This window comes from Harpia harpyja, chromosome 5 (assembly GCF_026419915.1).
Source record: "Harpia harpyja isolate bHarHar1 chromosome 5, bHarHar1 primary haplotype, whole genome shotgun sequence".
NCBI classification, from domain to species: Eukaryota; Metazoa; Chordata; class Aves; order Accipitriformes; family Accipitridae; genus Harpia; species Harpia harpyja.
The window spans coordinates 26,353,111-26,381,038 of NC_068944.1; the positions used below are offsets into that span (position 1 = coordinate 26,353,111).

Consider the following 27,928-nt stretch of genomic DNA (forward strand, 5'->3'; position numbering starts at 1 on the left):
ACATGCTAAGCCCCTGTATCTCTCAGTTGTATGTTACCAGTTTATTGATAAAAGTATACTTCTTTGTGTCTGCAGTGACTATTGAAATAATCAAGGGACCTCTCTACTTGTAAATGGAGAAGTAATATTAAGAGGACATTGTGCTAGACAGAAATACTGCATTTGAGAAGATTCACAGTATTTGAAACAAGAGGCTGCTATTTAATAGAGCTGTCCTGTTCCTTTTGTTAAGGTGGCAGCTGTGCAAATCACAGAATATTTTTACTGTTTGGTTCAGTCTTAATAGATTATTTTGATTTAGTAGTATACTTTACTGTGTCACTGATTTTTGAATCCTAAGTCCCTGCTTTCTGTAGAAACATTCTTAAAAGTTTAGGCAATTAGTAGAGTTAGTAATATATTTTCATCCAGTTACGTTATCATTTTATGAAGTTATGGGCTTCTGGATAGCTTTCTGTATGTGGTTGCATTATTTTAAAATAGTTCTTTCATAGTCAACAGGTGTTAAGATTTGTACAGAAATGTCAGGTGTGTGGGGGTTTTATTTGAAATGTGTACTTATTTTTCCATGAACAGACCTCTAACTGTTGTGCAAGGGGCAAATAGTGACTGCTGATGTTTACATACAACTTAAGCTAATTCCAGATGCTGATTTAGGGCAGTGCTGCTTCTAACCTTGTTGAAAGAAAACTTTTCTAGCCTAATTTTTTGTTTCAGTCATAGCAGATGACCATTAGGCATGCTATGCAATGTGAACTTGAGCATTAGCTGTCAGGAGACAGGTTGGTGAATGCCAGCTTTGGCTGCCTATACGTGAGCTAGTTCTGTAGGCTCCCTTTATAGTCAGTGGAGAGAAACAAGCACTTTCGTTGCATGATTCATCTCACCCCCAGATGGATGTCTAAATTTGGAAAATTGATTCCACCTTAAGTCCATTACTGAATATAAATGTCATTAGTTTAAAATACAGAATTATTTGAAAGGACACTAGCTTGACTGGCACAACAATTGAGTAGAAGTCTTAGGTTTTCTTCCATGAATTAGGTTTCAGAGATTTAAAATCAGCACTCTGTAGCCTGTTTCGTATTTTGTGTTGTTTGAAGCTTCTCTGCTTTTACAGCAGATTTGAAACTTAACAAGCAGGGTATATTCACATTGCCTAATTTCTAAGCATCTAGCTGTGTGAGGCTATCTGACTAGTCTTGTTGCTAACTGGTTTGATTTTTGGGGTGGGGGGGATGGTGACAGGGACTAGCATAATGAGAAAAGCAGAGCATAAAACACAATTTTCTTTCTGCTTTAAACTTTCTTTTAAATGTTAGGGATGAAAAAAAATAAAAAAGTGTTTAGGTGTCCTTAAAATCACTGCTCCTCTAGAGGAGCCTGTGCCTCTCCACTGGTTGTATGGGAAGCCTGTGTAAGGTGATCCAGCCTTCAAATTTTCAGGACCAGAAGGTAGGCAGTGCAGATACCTTCCTTAATTTTTGTTTCTGTTTGTCTGGAGCAGACACTTGGAATGGCTGGTATCCTTTTTAAGTACTTTTCATGCTGTGCCATGCTTGCTCACTCTGCCATGCTTGAAAACTCTTCATTTTTCCCCCCCTTTCTTTTTTTCCTGTTTATAGGTCTTGATTCCTGTCAGTGGCAATCTCCTGTTCTTTCCTCTTTCTTTCCTTTTGGGATCTCTGCTTTTTATGTCATAATTTGTGGCAGCTTTATCCTCTTGATCACGCTGATCAAGTCCTGCCATCAGACTTTATCCTTATACCTGAATCAAAACCAAGAAGTTATTAACAATCCCACTGCTATTGTACCACTTCTATTTTTCTATCCTATTAATTATACTTACGTTCAGTTATACAGCAAAGGCTGATGGAGCTCTGTCAAGTTTTTTGGGTTTGGGGGTTTTTTACATTAAAGTGAGTATTTGTTTATTTCCTACGTCAGCCTGAACATTCTAGAAAAGTAGTTTGGGATTAGAACAAATTATAGTTTTGTGTATCATAGAAACCTGTATCCTTCGAAGGTTTTCCTCCACCAGATACAAACATGGTGTGAAGAGGAGCTCCTCACTAGGAGCTTAGGGGAGATCACTGGTTGGAATCTTGGAACTGAAGGGTTATTGGGGTTCCTAACTGGGAGACGTGGATGCTGTACAGATACCATGTGGACTCCTTACTTGTACCAACATGGATCTAAAACAGTTCTCAGCTCTCTAACAAAAATAGTAGAAGTCAGAAGTCACAGCTGTGACATGCTACAGGAAGATATGAGGATAGATGAAGCACATCGCCAGCCCTTAACACTAGCAGAGCATTTGTCAAATAGAAATTGCCAGGCACTCCTAGAAAGAAATACCTTCCCTGCAAGAGGGGATATAAAAAAACCCAGTAGTCTCTTCCAGTTGGGAATGGCTGGATAATTCTCCCCATCCCTAGTCTGGCAGTTTAATGCTGGGTGTTGTATGAGCACAAAATGCAAACCTGTCAGTTTGTGTGATAAGGAGCAATTGCTGACCTCTTCACTTGATACCGGGTAGGACTTTGCTTGAGGACAACATCCCTTCTTCATGTTGAGTTACAGTCAGTATTTGGTAGGAATATGAAGTGCTACCTATTCCTTCCCTATAGACTGTTCCAAGGAAGTTATTCCCTTCTGGTTTTTCTTTCTTCTTACTGTATATTTGGGGTTACGTGCTGTATTGTGCACATCTTACCTGTCTTTAGACCTGTCACCAGTGAACTATGCCACTCCTCTAGTGGCTGAAGGTACGGGTGTTTACTTCTAATTCTGCTCAGCCTCAGGGTTATCAGTCTTAGTATTATTCTTTGTGAATAGCAGTGGATTCTGACAGCAAGCAGTCCACAAATTGCTCCAAACAGCAGAACCTGTTTTTCAACAGATTAATTTCATGTTTAGTCTAGAAGACTCTTGAAAAATATACAAAATTGATTCTTAAAGCTAACCTGGGATGGTTAGTGGGATGTGGGATGATAGTACTGCATTGCTTCCTGCTTGAAAGATGACATTTAGAAGCATTAAGTTTATAAAACTGGTGAGGACTTAAGGAATTTTCTAAGTTTAGAAGATTTGAGGCTTAGCAAAGAAATCCCATTTCTGCTGGATAGGGAACACCTCTAACTTTCTCTCAGATACAGCTTCCTATTTAAGCTTATGAGAAGTGAGAAATATTAGTTTTTACGTATTTGTAAACCATTAGTTTAGATCAGTATGAGAAGAACCAAAACACTGAAATGAATAAGAAAACCACGTAAAAGGACTTAAAATACCTCTCCCCCACTCTCCAGGAGAGACATGGAACAAGGCTTTCTTCCCTTTCTTTTGTTTTATGGGAACATGATAAAATAGAATTATTTAAAATGTTTGTATCTTTTAAATTTGTTTTCAATAAATACTTGCTTTTATTGACATTTTCAGTTGGAGCTTGTCAAATCTGCAGCGAGGTACATATTTCAGCTCTTTTAAGCATGCTGCTAATTTTTGAAGATGAGAAGTTCTGTCATTGCAATGTTTTTATCAGGCAGCATTAATTCTTTTTAAATATTGTTAATTTGTTGTTTCCTTCATTATTACTCATAACTTAAATCCTTCTGACCTGTGACCAAAATTTGGATAACTCATGGAAGTTACTCAGGAATAAGTTGTTTGACATGCAGTCTTCTGCTGAATCCCTAATATCTTTCCCCCACCCTTCAATGTTTCTACCATTAACATTTAATTAAAATGGAAATTGTCCTTCCTTCTGGCAATATTTTTGGAGTCAAAAGAGTATTGCTAAAAGTTCTGCTTACTGGTTAGGAACAAGAAAATTTGCTACTAAACAGTAGTTATTTAGCCTGAAGAGAATCTTTAAGTATACATTGTGTACTCCTGAAAACAAGGTGCCAGAGTGACTGCAAACACAAAATGGCCAAGGCATTTTACTTACCTATTTAGAAGAGCGTTATCTGAACCTGTTGTTAAAAACCAAAGGATGTCTTTGTGCTGTGGTGTACCCTATTGTAGGTTAACAGTATTTACCTACACGAAATATGTCAAAACTACTTTCTATTGCTCTTTTCTTTGTTCTTTGATTACTAATATTCTCTCTTTTAAAGAGAACTGGTAGCACTCCAGTAGTTGCTGTAGCATCTCTTCAGTCTCCTCTTCACACCGTTTTCTTGTCTATTCCTGTTTTATTTTGTATCCTGTACAGTGGCTAACTTATAAAAGTTATCAATTGTGTTCGCTTTGCACATCTTTGGAGAGTAGTGACTGATAATGTGTTACATGCTGCTGGCTAGTTCATGCTTGGATTGTATTGCCTGCATGGTAGGGAGTAACCTAAGCTGGAAAATGCTGAATTAGAGGGAAGGCCCATTGCCTAATATGGAAAACCTTTTAAAAAGATGAACAGAAAACTGATGTCATCTTTAACATATCCTTAGAAGATGTCTGAAGACTTGAACATTTTTTTGAGCTGTATTTTGATAAACCTTCCCATCACAGGAAATGCTGAGATGGTTCTCCTTTGTTTCGCTCCATCAAATAAGAACACCCTCAGGAAAAGTTTGTCTTTGACATCTTTTTCAGAAGGGCTTTTATGAACTGTGCTTAAAGCCCTTTCAACAGTTTTAAGCGGTAGAGGAAAAATCAGCGGAAGATGAGTCTAAAGGAAAATCAACAAGGAATAGTAAGTGAATGTTCTGTGGTTTTCCATTACATGCCATCATTGCGGGCTTGGTACACCTGTACATGTCACCCTTAATTGCTAGTCTGGAGCTGGAAAGAGTTGAATATTTTGATTCCTTAAGCAAATGGAACAACATGAACATGAGGGAAAGTAACACCTTGCTTTTGAAAGCAAAGAATTAAAGTGGGTTTTTTTTGGTTTGGGTTTTTTGGTAGCGGGATCACAAAATCATTAGCAAAATGCCCACATTTGGAACAAAACTTTTCTGTTGAAGACGGAGGATACACCTACTTTGCAGGAGCCAACCCCGACCTAGGACAAGTGACTGTAACCTACAAATAAGCCAGTTTTGCCTCCCAAGACCAGAAGAAGGTGGGTGCTTTCCTTCTGCAGTGTGCTTGCTGAGGTGCAGCAGAAATGTCTTTCTCCTGCAGAAGCAGATGAGCTTGGAAGGTAGAACTGCTGCGTGGCTGAGCTCCATGCATGTTGCAAAACATATTGCCAGGTGCTCGCAGGGTAGATGATGAACAGGGCAATGGAGTAATGGAGATAACTGTAAGAATCCCTGGGCAGGGTAATGGTGAGATTCTTACTGTGTCCTGTTGTCTCTGTTTTCAGAGGAGTGATAGATTTTTTTTTTTTTTTTTTCCCCCCAAATTTGTCTCACAGCTCCATGATTGGAGTAATCCATTCAAGTCATGCCTGTTTAATACAGCAAATTATCGTACTTGTAGCAAAAAGGATGTGGGCCATGCTTTCAGGATGTGGAAATTTCTGTTCTAGAGCAGTACTGAAAAAGACCTGAGAATCGTAAGGGACAGTGGCTGCTGCCAAAATAAGTGCTAGAGTCTCAAATGGGCCCGTGTGAACATCATGGAGTTCAACAAGGTCAAGTGCAAGGTCCTGCACCTTGGTCAGGGCAATCCCCGGTATCAATACAAGGTGGGGGATGAAGGGATTGAGAGCAGCCCTGTGGAGAAGGACTTGGGGGTATTGGTGGATGAAAAGCCGGGCGTGAGGCGGCAACATGCGCTCGCAGCCCAGAAAGCCAGCTGTACGCTGGGCTGCATCCAGAGCAGCGTGGCCAGCGGGTCGAGGGAGGGGATTCTGCCCCTCTGCTCCGCTCTGGTGAGACCCCACCTGGAGTGCTGCCTCCAGCTCTGGGGTCCTCAGCACAGGGAAGACATGGGCCTCTTGGAGCGGGTCCAGAGGAGGGCCACAAAAATGGTCAGAGGGATGGAACACCTCTCCTCTGAAGACAGGCTGAGAGAGTTGGGGTTGTTCAGCCTGGAGAAGAGAAGGCTCCGGGGAGACCTTACTGCAGCCTTTCGATATATAAAAGGGGCTTATAAGAAAGATGGAGACAGACTTTTTACCAGGGCCTGTAGTGACAGGATAAGGGGTAACAGGTTTAAACTGAAAGAGGGTAGATTTAGATTGGACATAAGGAAGAAATTTTTTAGGATGAGGGTAGCAAGACCCTGGAAGAGGTTGCCCAGAGAAGTTGTGGCTGCCACAAAATTGGAAGTGTTCCAAGTCAGGTGAGATGGGACTTTGAGCAACCTGATCTAGTGAAGATGTCCCTGCCTGTGGCCATGGGGGCTGGAACTAGATGATCTGTGAAGGTCCCTTCCAACTCAAACTGTTCTGTGATTCTGTGAAAGAAGGATTAAGAGATATCCCATACCTGGAATACCATGTCTGTTCCTGGTGATCCCTGTTAATGGGAGGCGTTTGGAGAAGATGAGGTTGTTGAGTGACTGGAAAGGCACTTGCTAGACTGGAGTCTAGTGGGACTACATCAGTCTTGCCAAGGGGAAGGTTAAAGAGAGCCATGATCTGCTTGCTTACACAGGGAACAGAAATGGGGTGGTGGTAGGGCTCCAAGGCAAAGGTGTAACAAGATTGCTGCCTGGATGTTGGCATTAAATTCAGATGGGACATGAGGCATGTACTTTTAGTGATTACTGTGTTTAAAATTTAGGACTTGTCCAGTGTGGGTGAACTTTTCATAACAGGTCACTTTGAATGAACTTGAGCATGTGTGTACATTCAAAACCATAAAAAGAGAAATTAATTTAGGGCAGCCCTATGGCCTCTATTGTGCAAGATGCCTGACAAGCTAATTAAGGTAATTTCTCCTGGTCATCTTGCCTATGAACAGTATTACATCTGTCAGTATAGAAAGCAATAGAACAGCAGTCATGATAGCTATTAGGGTAGTAACTCTTGTTTAGTTAAAACTTCATCCAGCTCTTCCCTTTTAATATGGGTGTTATTTAGCAGGTGTCATCTTACTTTCTTTGTTTGTTTCTTTAATTTTGAATTTCTTTAAAATTTAATTGTACTTTTCACTTGGGTTTTGTGTACAAAGGAAAACACAAGTTATTGAATCATGAAGAACAGTTGTAATTGTTTATACATATTTTTACTTTTTGTTTTAGTCAAAAGGTTGGTATTTTCCAGCTGGCTTCTTGAAATTCCTGTTGTTCAGCAAACAGGTAATTGCTTAAGGAGATCTGGGTATATGGCCCTTGAATAAATGAGTGGCAACATTTTGTCAGAAATTGGATTTAAATACTTTAATTACTGATTTTTTTGTTAACATGCTAATCGTCAGTTATATTCAGGTAAAATAGCATTGAGAATTAAGGAGAATTTACTTTCAACTTAGGGTGACGTTTGGCAAACAGTAGCTAGGAAAATTCATCTCCACAAAGCAGGTATGTGCAAATGTAAAGTAACATTGTGTCAAACACACACCAAATAAATTACGTCAAAGTTCCATGAGATTTCCTAGCAGTGTTCCTGTGCTATAATGGGGGTGGATGTAACAGTAATTTATTACAGGGTCTTTTTCGATTCATCTTTTAAGTTCCTGTGACTGTTCCTTTCCTTCATATTTTTAAGTTGACTAAATGAAGTTGAAACTGGATTCTGGCTGATATTGAATTCCTCTGTCATCTTAAAATGTAATTGCCACTTCAGCTGTATGCCCAGCTGAGAAGATGAAAAATACTATAGATTCATACGAATTTCAGTATCTCTGAATTTCTGGGAGCTTGTAAATGTTGTAGTCCATTTTTCATATGTAGTTCATAGTTGAACTTTGAAAGAAATTACTTCTTAAATTTTCATAGAATTTTTCAGAACAAAAATGCTGCAAACTTCTTCTACTGTGCAAGTTTTACTTTACTTTTTCTGTGATGCAGGTGTCCCTTGGGAAGGCAGTTTGCATGCTTCCTGCTGTGAGACCCAGAAAACAGAATGTTAGTTGACTTTACTAAACAATATTTAAAAGTTGCTTTTAAAATAACTTTTGGAGGCATTTGGGGGGGAAATAATGTACTTAAATAGAATGGTTGAAAACTGAACGTGCGAAAATGTTTTATGATACCAGGCATACGTTTTGTTGTTTTCCAAATAGGATTTGATGAATACAAAATCTTTGTATTTATAAATTGGTTTCTAAATCCTGTCTGAAATGGGCTAGATAGCTTTGACAAAGTATGACATGCGTTTTACTGTAATCTGAAACAATCTTTTGGCCAGACTTCTTGAATATATCAGACTTCTAGTTTTTAAGATAATTGTAATTATTTACAAATTAATAAAAATAGCTATTACACTGAAAAAAAAGAAATCGTCCTCTTCTGCTTGCATTTATTTATTGACTGTGTACTTAAACATTCAAGACAATGCAGCAGCAGTAATGCTGTCTAGACAAGATATTGGTTGTTTAGTCTGTGGTATCATCTGTTGTCAGATAAAATGTCTCTGTGTGGTAAAGGCTTGAAATTGTATGGCTAGGCATTGTAACTCTAAATTTTAAAAATGGTCTCATGTGTATGTATTATATATTTCAGCACATAAAATTGCTTTTGTAATTCTGATATTTTAGTTAATCTCTCCCTTATGATCTTGACTGCTGGAATACAGAAAATTAATCCATCAGTGTTGTGTATTTTGCACCATCTGCCTTAGGTTTGTGGGCAGGTTTTTTGTTGGATGTGCAAAAGCACAAATTATTTTTTCCTCTTTGTTGATATTAACAATATGCTGACTTCACTGAAAATTCAGAATAGATCCTGAAAACAAACTTTCTCAAAATGGAAATTCTATTTAGCAATTGGTAGGGGGTTTTTTAAAATGAAGTTTAAACATTTGACATATTTGCTCTGCTCTGGAAGTTAGAAGCAGCTCCCTCTGGCTGTCAGTCAGGTACCCCCAGCTAGGCTCTGTGCCTACTGCAGGTGGCTTTGCGGTGTTGGGTATTTTTTTGTTTGTTTTTTCCACCCAGTATCTTCTTTCTTTTGTGCTTTCTGTTGCTTTGCACAGGGGGTAGGGAGCTTCCAGCTGAAGTGGAGACTGCTCATGTGAGCAACTGGAAGACAAGGAGGTTGATGATGGATGTGTGTTTTTTCAGGTGCTTGAACAGCTTTGATGAGGAAGGCTTGCTCAGGTGTATCAGACTAGAAGTCAGGCCACTACAGTTGCACTTGGAAGATCTCAGTCCAGGTCTTGGCTACAACACTCACCTCCTGTGGGTTTTCAGAAGCCTTGTCTAGAACAGAAAGTTACAATGTTTAAATCTGTATCATTATAGTAATAACTTTTTATTTTCTTGGATATGATTATTCTGACTTAAACCAGGCAGCATAAAACAATTCAAGTGAAGACATACTCAGACTGGAATGCAAATCCTGTGCAGATGTTGCATCAACAATAACTACATTAGTTTAAATTCATAAGCTAGCTCCACCTGTAGGACTTTTCTCGTGTGGCTGAGTCCTTAGTCTCCGTCTGACTGTGGACTTTCTGAGCTACAGATTGGTGGAGGTTGGAGCAGTCTGCTCATCTTGCTCCTTTCATCTTCCAAGGCGTCTCCTGCTGGTTACTCATTCTGCAAAGGGACAACCCTATTTGTTGTCAGAGTCCATGCCCAGGCCCACGGTGAAGGAAGTTCTCCTTGTTAGAGACAAAGGAGACAGAGACTATTGAAGACAGGATACTGAACTAGATCATCTGTGATTAGAAAAGTCTTTAAAATTATAGTAGGCTTGCTTTCTTCCACCTCTAGCCTGTCTTTCCTGACCACTTACTAGTCTAATTGGAAAAGCCACCTTTTGCTATGCTTGCATACAACATCTGGTCAAAGGAAATCTGCACTATGTCAGATAGCATAGGTGAAACTCTGGTTATAAACACACACAATTTTATGAGTGTGTATTTTGCAGAGCCAGCCACTCATCATCCATGACATGATCATTGTCTCCAGTATGCTCCTGCAGCCTTTGCCTGTCTTTCATTTTAAAGACCACCTCTCCAGATTCAGCTGTCCAGATACAGAGTGAGTGGGAGGAGATCCTACATGTTTGGTCCAGATAAAAGGAAGATGTGACTGAGAGGCAAAACGGAGTGCTCACATCTCTCCTGACTTTGCCTCACTGATAATCCTTAATTCCACTTTTTTTGTTAGAACTTGTTGCAGTAGTTAATTTTTCCTTCAACTTTGTAACCTGTCATCCAGTGGGATGTTGCAGTCGGATGGTAGGGCCTGGTGTGGATTGGTATGAGGGTTGTTCTGCCTGCTGGGGCAGCTCCATCTCCTACCTGTTAGTTCCAAAACTGACAGTAGGTGTTTCTTCAGGAGGGAAGCCTTTGTCTGGGACAATTCAAATTGGAGGACTGGAAATCCTCAGTCTCCTTCATAGGTACGATGTCCAAAGTCTGATACATCTGAGCAAGTTTCCCACTTCCAAGCTGTTCAAACCTCAGAGGAAGCACACTTCCATCAAAATTCTTGTCTTCCACTCCAAAAAAAAAAAAAAAAAAAGTCAAGAAATCATGGAAGGACATGAAGGATTGAAGGCCTTTACTCTTTTTTATGCAATTCCTGCTTATCCTAATTTTCCAAGTAGTTTTGGGATCTGGTATTTCTTCAGAGCACAGTTGTAATGATCTTGTCAGCCAGGTAACTAGCTCCTACAGTAGAATGATCAGTCTCAATTGTTAATTTAATGCAAATTTAAGGTTCTGGTTCCTATAAAAAAACATGAACTAGAACAGCAATGCGTAATATTTCCAACAGCTTTTAACTCTGAAATACAAAATGTCCAACTAGAAAAGCAACTTCATACTCATTGTTTTTTCTCTCTTTGTACAGAGTCCTCTGTTTGCTAGGCTGGGTTTGCTAGCTGTAGCTTTATTAGCAAACAGTCTGGGGTTTGTTCTGCTTCTATGAAATCAAAAGCATTACCACAGCAGGCCCTGAATTTTTCCTTGAATATGTTTGTGTAGTCATGATAAAAGCAGGATTTGGTCTGTAGAAACATTAGGATCAAAATTTCAGATTGCATTGGTCAGTGATAAAGAGGATGTTTCTTTATTTTAAAATATATTTTTAGTGTATGGGCAACCTAAGGTCTAATAGTGCCGTTTTATAGTTATTTTGGGGGGTAGAACTGCGTGAAGACATATGGTAAACATTGAAATTCTAGCAACCAAAATCCTTGCTTCGGTGTCTTTTTTTTTTATGCTTCTTCCTTTATCTTCACTTTTTGCTCTGTAATAGATCATTAATTACAAGGTCATGTCAGTTGCACTTTAAATGTGTAATGATACAGACTTTCTAAGGTCTCGTTATACTAATGTTATTGCTAATTATAAAACTGAATCCAGTAGAACATCATTCTTTGAAATGCCATGAGTTGTTCATGGTAAAGTAAGCAAACTCTGCAATTTATGACAGCTCATAAAAGATAAAATATATCATATGATAAAAACTGCATAATTTTTTAAAAATTGCATCTACTCTGCAAAGAACACAGGACAATTCTTTAGTTTATTTTCCTTTACAAACATGGTGGGTTGCTTTGTAGACAAGAAAGCCCACCTATATTTTCATACCAAAGCAGTGACCTGTTAAAAGTGGACTGAATTAGTTGGATGTTGTAGTATTGGCCAGAGGAGTTGTTAGCCTCTTTTCTGGTTATCTCCATTTCTTTCAGCCTGTGTCACTTCTAATAAATGAGTTTTCGATACCTTCAGCTGAAACCAGCTGTTTGGCAGATGCTCTGCATTGTTTGCCTAGTGTATGAAAAGCCAGTATAGGTTGCACATCTCCAGTGACATATGGAGTCAGCTCTGCACATTTTTGAGGAAATAGTCAGCTGTCAGCTAATGGATCCATTAGCGAACTTTCCACAGAATATCCTGTCTTCATCAATTGCATGAAATTTTAATAACTTTAAATCATTACTTTAGTTGAAAGAGGACCTTTTTGTAAGACATTTGTTTCACATTTGAGAAGTGAATGCGCTTCTTTTCTTGACAGAAACAATTTATTTTTTTGCTAACACTGAGAAGTGAAGGTAGAGTAGCAGTGGAAATCTTCAATGGTTTTTTTTGTCTTTTTATTAGCAATTTGTGAACCTCAAATGAAATTCTTTTTTATGTTATGTAGCATAGGGGTGTGTGTGTTTTTCAGGGTTTTTTTGTTGTTTTTAGGCAGGAGGATATTTGCAGTGTTATTTTATCCTTCTGGAAAGAGATTTGACTTGCTTGTTCTTCTAACTTGACTCTTTTTTCTTAGTGAAAAATGAGTTATTTGCTGGTTTTGGCTGTATGAACTGAAATTCAGTAATCAAAAGGAATGGAAAAAAGAAATGTTGCAACCCGCCCTTCCCCTTAGTGATTATTCTTTTGCTCTACCCGTTAGTTCTTGTACGGTTTTAGTACCTGGTTTAGTCTAGAGGTTGAAAAGAGAACAGCTCCCTAGAGTGTCTTTCCCTTTGCAGTACATCAGAACAGCTATGTGCAGCTGGTCTTACATCATGACGAAGTCTCCAGAAGGCACCTGGGGATATGCTGTATCGTAACAGAAGTGCAAGATCAGAAGAGTACCTCCAGTTGGCCCCAAGAGAAAACTAATTTTTCTTGGTTTTTTCTAGTGAATGGGTTTTGTTATCAAGTCCATTACAGCAAGTGAAACAAATGGGAGGCTCTCCCAGCTTTTGGTCTTCAGGGTTTCAGAGGCTAACATCTAGCCCTTTTAAGTATTTGCAGACTGCTTTGCTCTGAGGCAGCTAGCTGTAATAGATTGTGTTTATCCAGCTGCATTAAAATCACCTCTTTCAAAGAAAGCTCTAGCATCTTTCTCCACACCAGTAGGAGACCTTTCTTGAAGCACTCCCAAGAACCTTGTGTCCCAAGGAACCAATGAGTAGATAACTTCTGTAACTATCAACTGGAAAGAGCAAAGATGCATTGGATGAACGAGTTGTTCCCTTGTGACACCTACCTCTCCGGGCTGGATGGATGAGGCTGCAGACACCCCAAGGGAACTGTTTGTCAGTATCCTAGGATATGATGGCTCTTGAGGAAAAACTCATTTTTCTTGGGCTGGTAGGTCATCTTTCTGAAAGGAAAGCAGAAAAAAAAAACAAACCACAAAGGCTTTACTGACCCCACTTTTCAATTGTTGTTGAGCAAAGCTTTCCTCATAGTCCAGCACTCTGCTATAAAACGGAATTGGGAAGATAAGAGGGCAGCACTGACTTTCGTGGAGCTCTCTTGTTTGGCAGAGGGGTTATTAAGGGTCCTCTGTCATTGTCTGAGGTGTTGTCGTGGTTTCAGCCCAGCCGGTAACAAAGGACCACGCAGCCGCTCGCTCACTCCTCCCGCCCCCCTCCGGTGGGATAGGAAGGAGACGGAGGAGAGAAAAGAAAAAAAACCTGGAACCTCGAGGGTTGAGGTAAGGGCAGTTTACTGGGACAACACAAAAAAAAAAAAGGTTACAACAACAACAACGGTACTAATGAAAGAATATACAAAAAGAGTGATGCACAGTGCAACTGCTCACCACCCGGAACCCGATGCTCTGCCACCGAAAGTCCCGACCCCTCCCCCAGCCCGCTCCCCATTTATATACTGAGCATGATGTCACATGGTATGGAATAGCTCCTTGGCTAGTTCAGGTCGGCTGCCCCGGCTATGCCCCCCACCCCCCACCTCCCAGGTTCCTGTAAAAATTAACTCTATCCCAGCTGAACCCAGGACATTATCCACCCCTTATTCTATACTATCTACATCATGCCCAGATCTTACATTTTCCAATCAACTACTATCACTTTCCTTGTCTTATATATATATATATATATATGTATATGGACACCCCCCCCCCCCCCCACACACAAATAGTATTCCCTTAGTCGATGGGCTATCCCTCCAATGTGTCCATCAATTTTATTTAGTCCATGACTTTGGGGCTCCATCTGTTGTAACAGTTCTTCAGGATAAGAGAGATGGTGTGAGGTGTTAGGTTGTTGTATGCTGCCTCTGGAACTTGTGGCTGGTACATTTGGTGCAACCCACACCCTTGGCCTGCAGGTCGAAGAAGCTGATCTTGAGGAAATTGCTGGGCACCAGTTCAAGTTCTATCACTGTTGTACTTGGCTCAGGTTCAAAGTCCATCCTTCAGTCATTTGGGTAATTCTTACAGTAATACCCTTGATATGGCATATAGAGACTATAGATACAATGACATACATTGGCAGGTTATTTAGCAGTTAAATATCATACAGCCTAATTCACTGGCTATTCTCTCCCAAAATCAAATCTCCCTGAGGTACACATCGAACTTCCCCATCCTTCTGCATCACCCATCAGGTGTACCCAGGTCCCTGAGCAAAAACAACCCCTTGGATGGGTTTGTCTCTGCTTGAGGGGGGACTAACCCAGACTGCCTTTCCTAACATACTTCTCATGTGCACTACAGGGACTTTATCCCCTTCTACAGTATGTGGAAGTCTTGGTTGGGTAGGGCCAGCCCGATTGGCAGATCCTCTAGTATTAACTAACCAGGTGGCTTTTGTTAAATGTGTATCCCAATGTTTGAAAGTTCCACCCCCCATTGCTCTCAATGTAGTTTTCAGCAGTCCGTTGTATCGTTCGATTTTTCCGGAGGCTGGTGCGTGATAAGGGATGTGATATACCCACTCAATGCCATGTTCTTTGGCCCAGGCGTCTATGAGGTTGTTTCGGAAGTGAGTCCCGTTGTCCGACTCGATTCTTTCTGGGGTGCCGTGTCGCCATAAAACTTTCTCTTCAAGGCCCAGGATAGTGTTCTGGGCAGTGGCGTGGGACACAGGATATGTTTCCAGCCATCCAGTGGTTGCTTCCACCATTGTAAGCACATGGCACTTGCCTTGGCGGGTTCGTGGGAGTGTGATATAGTCAATCTGCCAGGCCTCCCACTGTTTATATTTCAGCCATCGCCCTCCACACGACAGGGGTTTTAACCGCTTGGCTTGCTTAATTGCAGCACATGTTTCACATTCATGGATAACCTGCGCGATAGTGTCCATGGTCAAGTCCACCCCTCGATCACGAGCCCATCTATATGTTGCATCTCTTCCCTGATGGCCTGAGGTATCATGGGCCCACTGAGCCATAAATAGCTCACCCCTATGTTGCCAGTCCAGGTCCACCTGAGACACTTCAATCTTGGCGGCCTGATCTGCCTGCTGGTTGTTTTGATGTTCTTCAGTGGCCCGACTCTTGGGTACATGAGCATCTACGTGACGTACTTTTACCACTAGCTTCTCTATCCGAACAGCAATATCTTGCCACAGTGTGGCCGCCCAGATGGGTTTACCTCTGCGCTGCCAGTTGCTCTTCTTCCATTGCTGTAGCCACCCCCATAGGGCATTTGCCAGCATCCATGAGTCAGTATAGAGATAGAGCACTGGCCACTTCTCTCTTTCAGCAATGTCTAACGCTAGCTGGATGGCTTTCACTTCTGCAAACTGACTCGATTCACCTTCTCCTTCAGCAGTTTCTGCGACTAGTCGTGTAGGACTCCATACAGCAGCCTTCCACCTCCGATGTTTTCCCACAATGCGACAGGACCCATCAGTGAACAGGGCATAGTGCCTCTCATTTTCTGGCAGTTTATTATACAGCGGGGCCTCTTCAGCCCGTGTCACCTCCTCCTCTGGTGACATTCCAAAATCTTTGCCTTCTGGCCAGTCTGTGATCACTTCCACAATTCCTGGGCGACTGGGGTTTCCTGTGCGAGCTCGTTGTGTGATCAGTGCGGCCCACTTACTCCACGTGGTATCAGTTGCATGATGGGTAGAGGAGACTTTCCCTTTGAACATCCAGCCCAGCACTGGCAGTCGGGGTGCTAAGAGGAGCTGTGCTTCAGTACCAACCACTTCTGAGGCGGCTCGAACTCCTTCATATGCTGCCAATATCTCTTTTTCAGTTGGAGTATAGCGAGTCTCGGATCCTCTGTATCCCCGACTCCAAAACCCCAGGGGTCGGCCTCGGGTCTCCCCAGGTGCTTTCTGCCAGAGGCTCCAGGTAGGGCCATTCTCCCCAGCTGCACTATAGAGCACATTTTTAACATCTTGTCCTGCCCGGACTGGCCCAAGAGCTACTGCATGAACAATCTCCCGCTTAATTTGTTCAAAGGCTTGTCATTGCTTCAGGCCCCCATTTAAAATCATTCTTCTTCCGGGTAACTTGGTAGAGAGGACTTACAATTTGACTGTAATTTGGAATATGCATTCTCCAAAACCCCACAACACCTAAGAAAGCCTGTGTTTCCTTTTTATTAGTCGGTGGGGACATAGCTGCTATTTTGTTGATCACATCCATAGGGATGTGACGACGCCCGTCTTGCCATTTTACTCCTAAGAACTGGATCTCCTGTGCAGATCCCTTGACCTTACTTTCTTTTATGGCAAAACCAGCCTTCAAAAGGATTTGGATTATTTTCTTCCCTTTCTCAAAAACTTCTTCTGCCATGTTGCCCCATACAATGATGTCATCAATGTATTGCAGGTGCTCTGGAGCTTCACCTTTTTCCAGTGCAGCCTGGATCAGTCCATGGCAAATAGTGGGGCTGTGTTTCCACCCCTGGGGCAGTCGATTCCAGGTGTACTGGACGCCCCTCCAAGTGAAAGCAAACTGTGGCCTGCACTCCGCTGCCAAAGGAATGGAGAAAAATGCATTAGCAATGTCAATTGTGGCATACCACTTAGCTGCCTTTGATTCCAGTTCATATTGAAGCTCTAACATATCTGGCACAGCAGCGCTCAGCGGTGGCGTGACTTCATTCAGCCCACGATAATCTACTGTTAGTCTCCATTCCCCATTAGGTTTCCGCACGGGCCATATGGGACTATTAAAAGGTGAGTGAGTCTTGCTGATCACTCCTTGGCTCTCCAATTGGCAAATCAGCTTATGGATGGGGATCAGCGAGTCTTGGTTGGTGCGATATTGCCCAGTACAGCAAAACGATAATCCCAATCACTCTTCCAGAGGTGAGAAACGTGACTACAGGCAATACATAGAGCACATAAGAACTTACAAAACGCCACCATGTAAACAAATGAATCAACATTGTGACTAACATCTATTTATCTAATATAAGAAATGCGTATGACAAATTTGTTTCAACACGCTCTGGCCAGATCTGTCGTTATCTCAACCCTTCGAGCCCCACGTTGGGCGCCAAAAAGGACTGTCGTGGTTTCAACCCGGCCGGTAACAAAGGACCACGCAGCCGCTCGCTCGCTCCTCCCGCCCCCCTCCGGTGGGATAGGGAGGAGACGGAGGAGAGAAAAGAAAAAAAAAACCTGGAACCTCGAGGGTTGAGGTAAGGGCAGTTAACTGGGACAACACAAAAAAAAAAAAAAGCTTACAACAACAACAACGGTACTAATGAAAGAATATACAAAAAGAGTGATGCACAGTGCAACTGCTCACCACCCGGAACCCGATGCTCCGCCACCGAAAGTCCAGAGCCCTCCCCCCGGCCCGCTCCCCATTTATATACTGAGCATGATGTCACATGGTATGGAATAGCTCCTTGGCTAGTTCAGGTCGGCTGCCCCGGCTATGCCCCCCACCCCCCACCTCCCAGGTTCCTGTAAAAATTAACTCTATCCCAGCTGAACCCAGGACAGGTGTTTGTAGAGTATTGAATGACAATGAACTTTTGCCCTTTGTGGGACTTCTCCAAAAAGCCCAAGTCAAATTAGATGTCACTAAAATCTCATTTGATGACTACTTCCTGGAGGAGTCTCATTCTTCTGTTGATTTTTGTGGGCATCCTGCTAACCTTCAGCTGTCCTTCCAGTAATCATTTTAGCTTCTGTTTCTTCTTGAAAACATTCTAACATAGGATTGGTTTCATCTAGAAAGTGGAACAAGACATCTGTGCTTTTAGTCCATGCCTTTCTGAACATGGTTTCCTGATAGACCTTCAGCAAGCTGACTCCTTTCCCCCCCATCAAACTTGTGGGCATGCTGATCAGAACCAATAGGAGAGTACTGTTTCAAAGAAAGAAGAAGCTGCTGAAGTTACTCAAGTAGTTTGCTTCAGACACCAGTCTAGTCTAAAATAATGATTTAACTAGTGGGAAGTCAGTGGCTTGTGAATAACATACCTTAGGCCAGCATTTCTTTGAATAGATGGACTTCTACAGAGCAGACAGGAACTTCTCATCTGTAGCTAGTCCTAAAAAGGGTTCAGTGCTTCAGAAAGAGCGCCATGAATTTTATGACAGAAGTGTGTTCCTTAATAGTTGCTAGTCAGACAAAGGGTGATAAAAATAGTGGTAAATTTATTTCAGTTACATACATTTTTGATTCCAAATGCCGTACCAGAATAATCAAATCCAACATTGCATACCAGCTGCTTAGGGATTTTTTTTTCTTTATCCAGTAATTTATTACAAGACTAAACAGTAATAGGTCATTGGGTTTTTCCCCCCATACGGTGGGCAATCATTTTTCCCTTCCTTACTACTCACTCTTGGTTTAATGTCATCTTCCCTCCCCTCATTCCTCTAATTCCTCCTCATAAATGCATACAGTGTTTTATAGTAATTTCCACCTATGTTTTTGACTTTTAAAAGCTAAGGAGTTTACTTCCTTAATTTTGTTTTGTGGGTATGCAGTTATAAAAGTAGAGCTTTTAAATTTTTGTCTGCTTGTTTCTGAATGTCTTTCTCTTTGAAGTGCTGATTGAATCTCTGTTGTTAATCTCTTTAACCCCTGAAAGAAGATTACCTTAACAGTGAAGTGGCTGGGGAGGGGAGAAGCAAGGGGAGAGGCTGACTTTATTTCTCTAGAAAGAATTCAGGTCTTCAATAAGGGCTTTTTTTTGTTGTTTTGAGGCACTGAACTGTACCAATGGTAATTTCTTGCTGCTAACCACAGCTTAAGTGGGTGAGCATGTATGGGTGATAGCAGTTATAACTGCAGTACAGGGTAGCTTTGTCACTGGCCATTTAATCAAATCAGCAATACCATGGGCAGAATCCAGCAGTTTTACCGGACTTGGTAAATTGTTTTTTATCCTTTTTTTTTTTTTTAATCTTGAAGTCTTATCAGCCTGTTATAAGTTAACCAAATGCCACAAGTAAGGGAGGAAAAATATTTCTGATGAACATGTAATCATACAAATGTCCATACATTTCCCTTTTAATCTACTTTATTAACATAAGTAGTGTGCTGGACTTTTGAATCATGTGTGGTGCTTAACTTTCAGCCGAAGGCAAGGAATCGGTGCTATTAGCAAAGACATTTTTGCAAAGGTGATTGGACTTCTATTCAGTGCTAGCAGAAAACTTTGATTGCGTTTTTTTAAAGAGAATCAAAGAAATAGGCCTCAGAGTAAGGCAAGAATTCACAGTAGCCAGCCACATGGCCAAAAAAAAGTGATTCAAATTACAATGTCTATTTGCAGTGGTAGAGAATGTGATTGGCTTCTTGATTGACTTATATTGTGAATTAATAACTGGCTTTTCTACTGTAGCTTGTAAGGCATCTTTTGTAAAGTATTTAGACACACTACATTCTTCATGCATGTATTTGAGTCTTGCTCTATTAACATTTGTGCACAATTAATAAGTTGGCAATAATAGTACCAGAAGTAAAAAAAAAAAAAAAAGTTAAGGTGTGCTTTTGTGATGGTTCATTATTCTGTGTAAAACTCTTAGACGAGATTTGTAAAAAGGCAGTCATTTGACTTTGTTGCTGCTTGTTTCTGCGCCAGTAATTGTATTACATTACAGCATTAGGGCCTGAATTGACAGGGTGAATATTCTTAATCTTTATGAGCAGTAAATTTCATATGGTGTTTCACTAGCTATGGACCACTTTCTTTGCAGGAACTCTTCTGGAGTTCTTGAGGAAATTACAGGATCTTTAGTATTTTAATGGTTAGTTATACAGAGGGCATTAGTTTCTCTCAGTTTGACTATATTAAGGCAGCATTTGTTTAGTAAGATTTACTTTATTCCCTGTTTCTGTTTCTAATAGTTAACAAGGTAAGAGAGAACTGAAAAGGAAATAAATAGTTAGGCACACAATGGGAAACACTGTGTTTCCCTAATTGTTAGTTACAGTCCATGAAAATGTTGTTGTAGTTATCAAAAGATGTATTTTTAATGCTTTCAGACTGCTGCTGTTTATTTTTTTTTAACTGATTGCCTATTGCTGTGGAGGTTTCTACTTTTGAAGTTAAAGTAGATTTTTAACTTTTTTTTCCCCCAAGAATACAGGAATTTTCATGCCAGACTAGTGCTGCATCTAATAGAGACTCCTGTTTTTCTTCCTGATTTGTTTCCCCACCAGGGTAAGCCAGAAAAGGCCTGCTATCAGTTGTCACCACCTGATAAATGGCAGATGGTGACTTCTTAAGACGCAATCATTTTAATTGTTGATGACACATCTCTCTGGTTGCCTCCATCAGCAGGTAATAGTGTCCCCCTAGTAAACAGCTCTGGCACAGCCTGCCTGTAGTAGGAGCTGGTGGCAATCTTGGGCCATCAGGGCTATAGATTGTAACCTGTCTGGGCACAGTTCAGTTTCTAAACCACTACAGATGTTGTAATTACTCTCCTAAATTTTTTTGTAGCTCTAGTTAGACTCTAGAGTTTAACCCTATCCTGTGGCCATGAATATGCCAGGTTTGTTTGTGAGTTGTATTTTGGGGGCTGGCAATGGATGAAAACTTCTCTAGGTCTTTAAAGATATTATTTGTAATACCACCACCAGGTCATAACCTTATTGCACAGGTGCTTAAAAAAGAAAGCAGGAATGCTCCACTCATTTTCTTTGTGTAATTGCTTTGGATTTTTTTCATATAATTGACTCAGGATTTGTCACCTCTGTTTCCCCTTCCATCCTGCTATAGAAGTCTTCAGTGTCTTTTCCTTGTCTGTTGCCTGACTGCCTCTTTTTTTTTTTTCTTTTTTTTCTTCTTTTTTACCATTTACAGTCCACCAAGGAACTGGGATGAAGAATAATCCAAATGCGCTGTTAGTATGTGTTGTTGTAAGGGAAAATAATTATGTCCTCTCTAGTCTGGGAATGACTTAGATTTTATTCCAGAGCAGTTTTTCATCAGAGTTTATAAACTACACATGGGAGCAATTGCTTGGGGTTTTGGTTTTTTCAACCAGTAATAAATCAGCATTTTCAGTAACTTTGGGGCAATCTTCTGTGTTAACTATCAAAAGATGCAACATGGAGATGAACTTATTTTTTCCTCTCATTCTCACAGAAGTGACCATGGGGTGCATTAAAAGCAAAGAAGATAAAGGTCCAGCCATGAAATACAGAACTGATAATACTCCAGAACCTGTTATTTCCCACGTCAGCCATTATGGATCAGACTCCAGCCAAGCAACACAGTCACCGTCAATAAAGGGATCAGCAGTTAATTTTAATAGTCATTCCATGACTCCTTTTGGAGGGCCCTCAGGAATGACACCGTTCGGAGGAGCATCATCATTTTCAGCTGTGCCAAGTCCATATCCTAGTACTTTAACAGGTGAGTGTTACATAAGATGATGATGCTGGTGGTGGTGGTGGTGGTGGTAGTAGTAGTAGTAAAGCTTGACAGCCATATAAAAAAAATACTATACCCCTTGCCACACAGAAATAAATTGCAAATTTAAAATAAATTGCCTTTTAGGGATTTCTGATTTCCAATATGTTTACTGCTCAGATAATAATTCAGCCCATATTCACTAGTGACTGGGGCTTGGGGGTTGGGTGTTTTGGCTTTTGGTTTTGGGGGCAGGGCGTAGGATTACAGCACAGAGAAATTCAAGACTTATTAAAGGCAGTGTCCTGGTTGTGGCTGGGATAGAGTTAATTTTCTTTCTAGTAGCTGGTATAGTGTTATGTTTTGGGCTCAGTATGAGAAGAATGTTGATAACATACTGATGTTTTTGGTTGTTGCTGAGCAGTGTTTAGACTAAGTCAAGGATTTTTCAGCCTCTCATGCCCAGCCAGCAAGAAGGCTGGAGGGGCACAAGAAGTTGGGAGGGGACACAGCCAGGACAGCTGACCCAAACTGGCCTAAGGGGTATTCCATACCATGTGACGTCATGTCCAGTATATAAACTGGGGGGAGTTGGCCTGCGGGGCATCGCTGCTCGGGAACTAACTGGGCATCTGTCAGCGAGTGGTGAGCAATTGCATTGTGCATCACTTGTTTTGTGTATTCCAATTCTTTTATTATTATTCTTGTCATTTTATTGTTGTTTTTATTGTTATCATTATTAGTTTCTTCCTTTCTGTTCTATTAAACTGTTCTTAACCCACGAGTTTTACCTTTTTCCTTCCGACTCTCTCCCCCATCCCACTGGGTGGGGGGGAGTAAGTGAGCAGCTGTGTGGTGTTTAGTTGCCAGCTGGGGATAAACCATGACAGGCAGTAATGGGAATAGTTGATAAAATTGTGGTAGAAGTTCTAAGCTGTTAAAGGGATGCACATGGGGTAATGGCTTAAAACTTTTGGAGAGAGGTGCAAAATATAAACTGCTTCAAATTCAGGAAATATATAGTTTAAACTGTTTTTCAGACTTATTTGATTACCTATAAGTTACTTACATTAATGCAACATTGAATCTGTTCATTTATAAAGCTAAACAGGATATGCAGTATATTCTGTGTACTTTACTATATGAACAATATGTGTGAAACAAAACAGCAAAATTCTGATTGTTGTTGGTCATATTAAAACCAAAGTTGAAAATGTAAAAGTAGAATTTACTAGGCGCTGAGATATAGTCTCTGAAGATAGAGCATTTTAAAGCAATACACACATTTTATGTTATAAACCCACCTTTGTATGAAAATCTTAAAACTTCATTACATACACGTTGATTTTGTGCACGTGGCTAATCTCAGTAGTTCACTTAGTTTTTCTGGGTATTTTTGAGAGGAAGCCGTAATTCATTCTTTTTTGAGAAAGAAAGGAAAGAGTAGTTTATTCTAGAAGCTTTGCACAGACACTTCACAAAACACGGTGAATAATTCCTTATTAGTCTATTTCTAGTCTTCCCACAAACCTCTAAGATTAGCACAATTACAGTGCTTAAATATTTGCTTCGTTACAGTGGCATTTAAAAATCTTTTAAACACAAGAAATTTGAGATCCATGAAAACCCACTGTGGCCGTGACATTAAGCAATTCAGAAAACCAAATATGAATTGTCGGGTAATGATCACTTCGTATTCCCTTTTGGGGAATTCATTAAAAACCAAATAATTAAAATGAGCATCTATCCTATATCAAAATTTTTGAGCCAGCTCTGAATCCCTGTTTTGGATGAACATATGGAGAAATGAAATAAGGGCAGCATTTCTTCTTATTCATTAGCTCCACTAAAAAACGTTTATTGTGCTTAAACAAATCTTCATCTCTTCCAAGAAACTCTGTGTATTTCTTTTTAGTAGATCTGGTTCTTTGTTCACGTGGGAACCTCCAGCAGTGCATGCAGGCACTCCTGGGCATTACCAGACATCAGGGAGGTAGGCCCCCCGCAGGTACCAAATCCTTTGCTGCAGAGACCAGAAGGGATATTCTCTTGCCTGTCCCTGTTCCTGCTGGTAGTTAAGCATGTTATATCTTGGACCAGAGTCAACAGGAGAGATTTCTCATGAAAAGATAGTCTAATATCTCATCAGTGTGGATTCAGTTATCACCAGGCAAGCTGATTTGGGTGAACGCCCCCATCATTTTGCAATCAAGTAAAACGATACTGCATATGTAATAATTTGTCCTCATTTTGTAAAACCAGCCCATCCACAAACACACACACTTTTTTGTTGTTGTTTTGGGGGGTTTTTTGTTGTTGTTGTTTTAAATAAAAATTGCACCAGCAACTGGTACATTCAGTACCAATTTTCAGATCAGTCAAAATTGGGTGTTTTTGTGAATGTGTAAGATGACAAGCTGCTTCTGGCTGTAAGCTTTTTCTATCTGTGACGAATAAAACACTGGATCGCATTCTGTGGCCCTTTGTTTTGCAGGAGAGGAGAATAGATGGGCTTGTCAAACAGGACATAAGTGTCAGTAGTACTTATCCAGTCCATCAGTGATGTCTGACAAGGGGATGATATGGTTGTCATTGTGGCCTGTAGTGAGGCTGAGAAGAGTGGAGCCATCTTTTATTCCTCTAGAGCAGAAAGGAGAAAAAAAATCTGAGTTAGTCACACTGCTTCTGTATTACACATCCTCAGTCATCAGATACTTGGAATTCATAGACTATTACTGAAAATCAAAACAGAAAAATGGACTGCTGTTCTTGCCTTCCATGAAGCAGTGTAAGCACTAGTGCTCTGTAATCCTCATGCTGAACAAGGAAGTAAAGTCTTCTCTCCAAAACCAATCCTTGATTAGAGGATGGGAATACTGACCTAATGAAAGGATAACCTTTAAGGGAAGTATTATGACCACAAATAGCTAAACAAGATCACCTTGCAGTGATTCACAAAGTAAACAGCTGCAAGAGACTTGAAAAATCATTTGAGCAGTATCTGTTTGTTTAAAACATTCTGTGCTGATGCTGTTCTCCTTAAGTATTTTGTTATCGTTTGCTATGAAATAAATAACATTTGTGAGTGAGAATAAAAAGAGGTTTTATGGTAGCTGAATTGCTGAAATCAAAACTTTCCAAGGATTATATGTTAGCTTTTACAGTTCTTTCTTTAAAAATAATTAAGAGTACACAAATATTGATAATTACTGATAATTCTTTTATTGCATGGTTTACATTTGAATCCATTACTTTGACTAGTGCTACACTGTCTAGAGGAATTAATCTTTCTCTTGTTCCCACATTAGTATCTTTCTAGATGTACAGTTTATTTTGAAGTTCTTGGAGTCTCCCAGTTTCTTTATATGCAGTTAAAAACTTTTGTGATATTGTGACTTGAGAGTATTGATTTTCTTCATCTGCTGAAGACCTCTCTGGGGATGGTTTATTTCCGTAACATTTGGTTTCTGTTTGTGTGAATACGGTATGTATCCCCACAATTTTCTTGCTCCATGTAGTGTTTTTTGTCATCAAAATAATGCAGTAATGTAGTTATGCAGGCAAAAATTGGTAGAACTGTGTTGATTTTTAACTTAGATTAGGAACTGTTAACTTCTAGGGAATATTCTAATTCATTTTCAGTTCATAAATCACACTTCAGAAAAAAACCCTCAGTTACTTTAACCTCCTGTGGGGATTTTTTGTTCTGTTTTTCCTAGAGGAACTGTAAATTCATTTCTATCTGAGGCCTGCTGAGAGACTGTAATCACAGGAAGCCTAAATCAAATGAAAATATTTAAGTAATTGGGAGCTGTTACATCAGAAAGTATGCATTGCAAAAGAATATTAGATGTAGACAATACCCGTTGCATTATGTATTCTTCCTTTCTGATCACTGTTGTGTTAAGTATAAGATCTAAAATTAGATGCAGCATGTTTCTGTTGGTGGTCTTCCATGTATATCCTGGTACATATATGTGCATGTTAGAGATGTAATATTATACATTTAAAAATAAGTTATTGCTTGGACTATCATTAGGCTTCCTGAATGTCCATTAGACTGTGAAATGGCATTTCTAGAGCTTAAAAAGTCCTTCTGAATTGCGCATCTGCAGTTTTCTATTTTAACTTTCTCCTAGTTATGGTGCATAGTTTTTTATTTTTGCTCGTAGCTTGCACATTTCATATAGCCTGTTCTCCTTTCCCTCTTTCTCTTTTAGCCCAGTTTTATAGATTAGTTCTTTTAAGTATAGAAAAAGTTTTCCTACTGTAAGTATAGGAGCCTCCCTACCATCCATCTGTCACATGAGTATGCTGTTTGTGGGACATGTTCAACAACGTGCCCTATACCAGAAGTGGGATGGGGAGGCAAATTCCTTAGGGCTGGTGGAGTGCAGCTGCTCGTCCTGTGACGTATCTCAGTCCTTGTTTTCTAGAATAATGCCCTGATGGATCATCCTCAGCAGGGGTCTGCTTCACTGGTGGGGAGACTTGATGGAATTAGGAAAATCATTAGTCCTAAAGCAGAGAAATGTCTTTGTCCCCAACGGAATACTTTTATTTCTGGTCCAATTCCTTGAGTAGATCTTGATGTGTAACCTCAGAAGGTTGGGAACATATCAGTTATTTATAGCTAAGTTCAACAGGAAACTACTTCCGATTGTTTACTGTTGTGGTGTTGTAGGATCTTCTAGAATTGCATCTCCTAACAAGAAGCTAGCTTAATAAAGAAGCTAGGTTTTTTTTTTTCTACTGCTGATATGTTGTGCAGGTTTCTGTATATAAGTGCTCTAATTATTAATGTACTTCCAGTGATGTATCTAGCTGCCTTTTGTGGTGTGGAAGCATATTTTTAGGGTGTCTGTTTATAGGCTTTCCGCTGTCTTAAGAAATGAGCTGATTGTTGATCCAGCTTCCAAAATGAGATGCAACCCAGAGTGTTTAGTTGCTTCCAAATCAAAACTGATGAGTTGTGTCACAGACAAGTCCTTAAATCAAGTGTTGCAATGTTACTGCTATATCATATGAGGTTTTTTTCTTTTTCCTAAGGTGGTGTTACTGTATTTGTGGCCTTATATGATTATGAAGCTAGAACTACAGATGACCTTTCATTTAAGAAAGGTGAACGGTTCCAGATAATAAATAACACGTAAGTGTTCTCATTCACAGACTTCACTTGGTTGTTGTTGGGAATAAATAGATCCTCAACTCTTCTTGAAATCTGTGTATCCTATTTCAGTGAAGAGTAGATTTTTTTTTTTTTTTTCTTTTTCTTGAATGCATGCAATGTTCAACAAGCATGGGGTTAAGATATTGATACTGGTAAGACAATAACCTTCAGGCTGAGCTCATGGTTTGGGTGCAGATATAGAACTGTAGTGACTGGGACAGCTCTAAGCCTCTCGTCCTCAGTTGGTTGGGTGGCATCCTTCTACTCCCTGCTCCAGCAAGGCAGCAGAGGTGGAGACACATACTGTCCCATCCAAGGCTCTGCACCTTGCAGATTCTCTCTGACAGGTTTCCATATCTCACGGGGAGGTGGGTGCAGCCAGCAGCGCTGCACTGGCAAATGCTGGAGGCGAGTGCACTGCCTGTAGGCAGGGACATCTCACCGTGGAAGTGCATCTAGCTGGCCTCCACACTAAATCCATGCTCAGATAGTTTATTAGTAGTTTGATGTTCTAGTTCAATTGCAGCAGCGTTAACAATATTACAGCCTGATTTCTGGAAGTCTAGTGAAAAGGAAATAATTTGTTCACCCTGGAGATTTCTTTACATGCAGCTTTTGGCTGTGGTAATAGTTCTAATTCATACATGTAGCAGTTTTCATTCGTCCAGTTCTCTAATTTTATTAGCTGACTTCCTGCTTCCTTTATTGCTCACTGTCAGCACACAGGCAGAATGATCTGGGAGAGGCAGATGAAGACTAGAGAACTGGGAAGTTTATTTACACATCTCTGCCATAAAATGTTTTGTTGTAGGTTTGCGTTCTGCATATATTGATAAACTGTTTTTACATTTTAAAAAAAACCTAAAACCCAAATCTTTACTATTCAAACTTCCACTAAGAGGCACTCGTGTTGCTTACAGTGAAAAGAAAAATATATTTAGATGCAGCACAAACTATTTTAGATGCTTTCATAATTAAAATAACACGTTACCTGAATTTAACCTGTCTTTCATATGTGAGGATGTTATAGGTCCTAGGGAATGATGTATTATTTATATGTGGAAGAGATAACTGATGTTTCATTGCAGGGAAGGAGACTGGTGGGAAGCAAGATCCATTGCTACGGGAAAAACAGGCTACATCCCAAGCAATTACGTAGCTCCTGCAGACTCTATTCAAGCAGAAGAGTAAGACATTGTATCCTGTCAATCTG

The 27,928-nt window shown here is 40.3% G+C and overlaps 1 protein-coding gene across 2 annotated transcripts in view; it reads left to right on the plus strand.

Moving 5' to 3' along the window:
* YES1 (YES proto-oncogene 1, Src family tyrosine kinase) overlaps positions 1–27,928 on the plus strand; it is a 57,485-nt gene that overhangs the window by 17,344 nt on the left and 12,213 nt on the right. The window contains exons 1-4 of one of the 2 annotated variants that reach the window (XM_052787613.1): positions 7,232–7,252; positions 21,279–21,548; positions 26,595–26,694; positions 27,804–27,902. In XM_052787613.1, the coding sequence (XP_052643573.1) occupies positions 21,287–21,548; positions 26,595–26,694; positions 27,804–27,902 (461 nt within the window). In that variant the 5' untranslated portion in view covers positions 7,232–7,252; positions 21,279–21,286. Of the gene's footprint in view, positions 1–7,231; positions 7,253–21,278; positions 21,549–26,594; positions 26,695–27,803; positions 27,903–27,928 lie in introns of those variants that run through there. The other variant, XM_052787611.1, reaches the window with a different exon arrangement.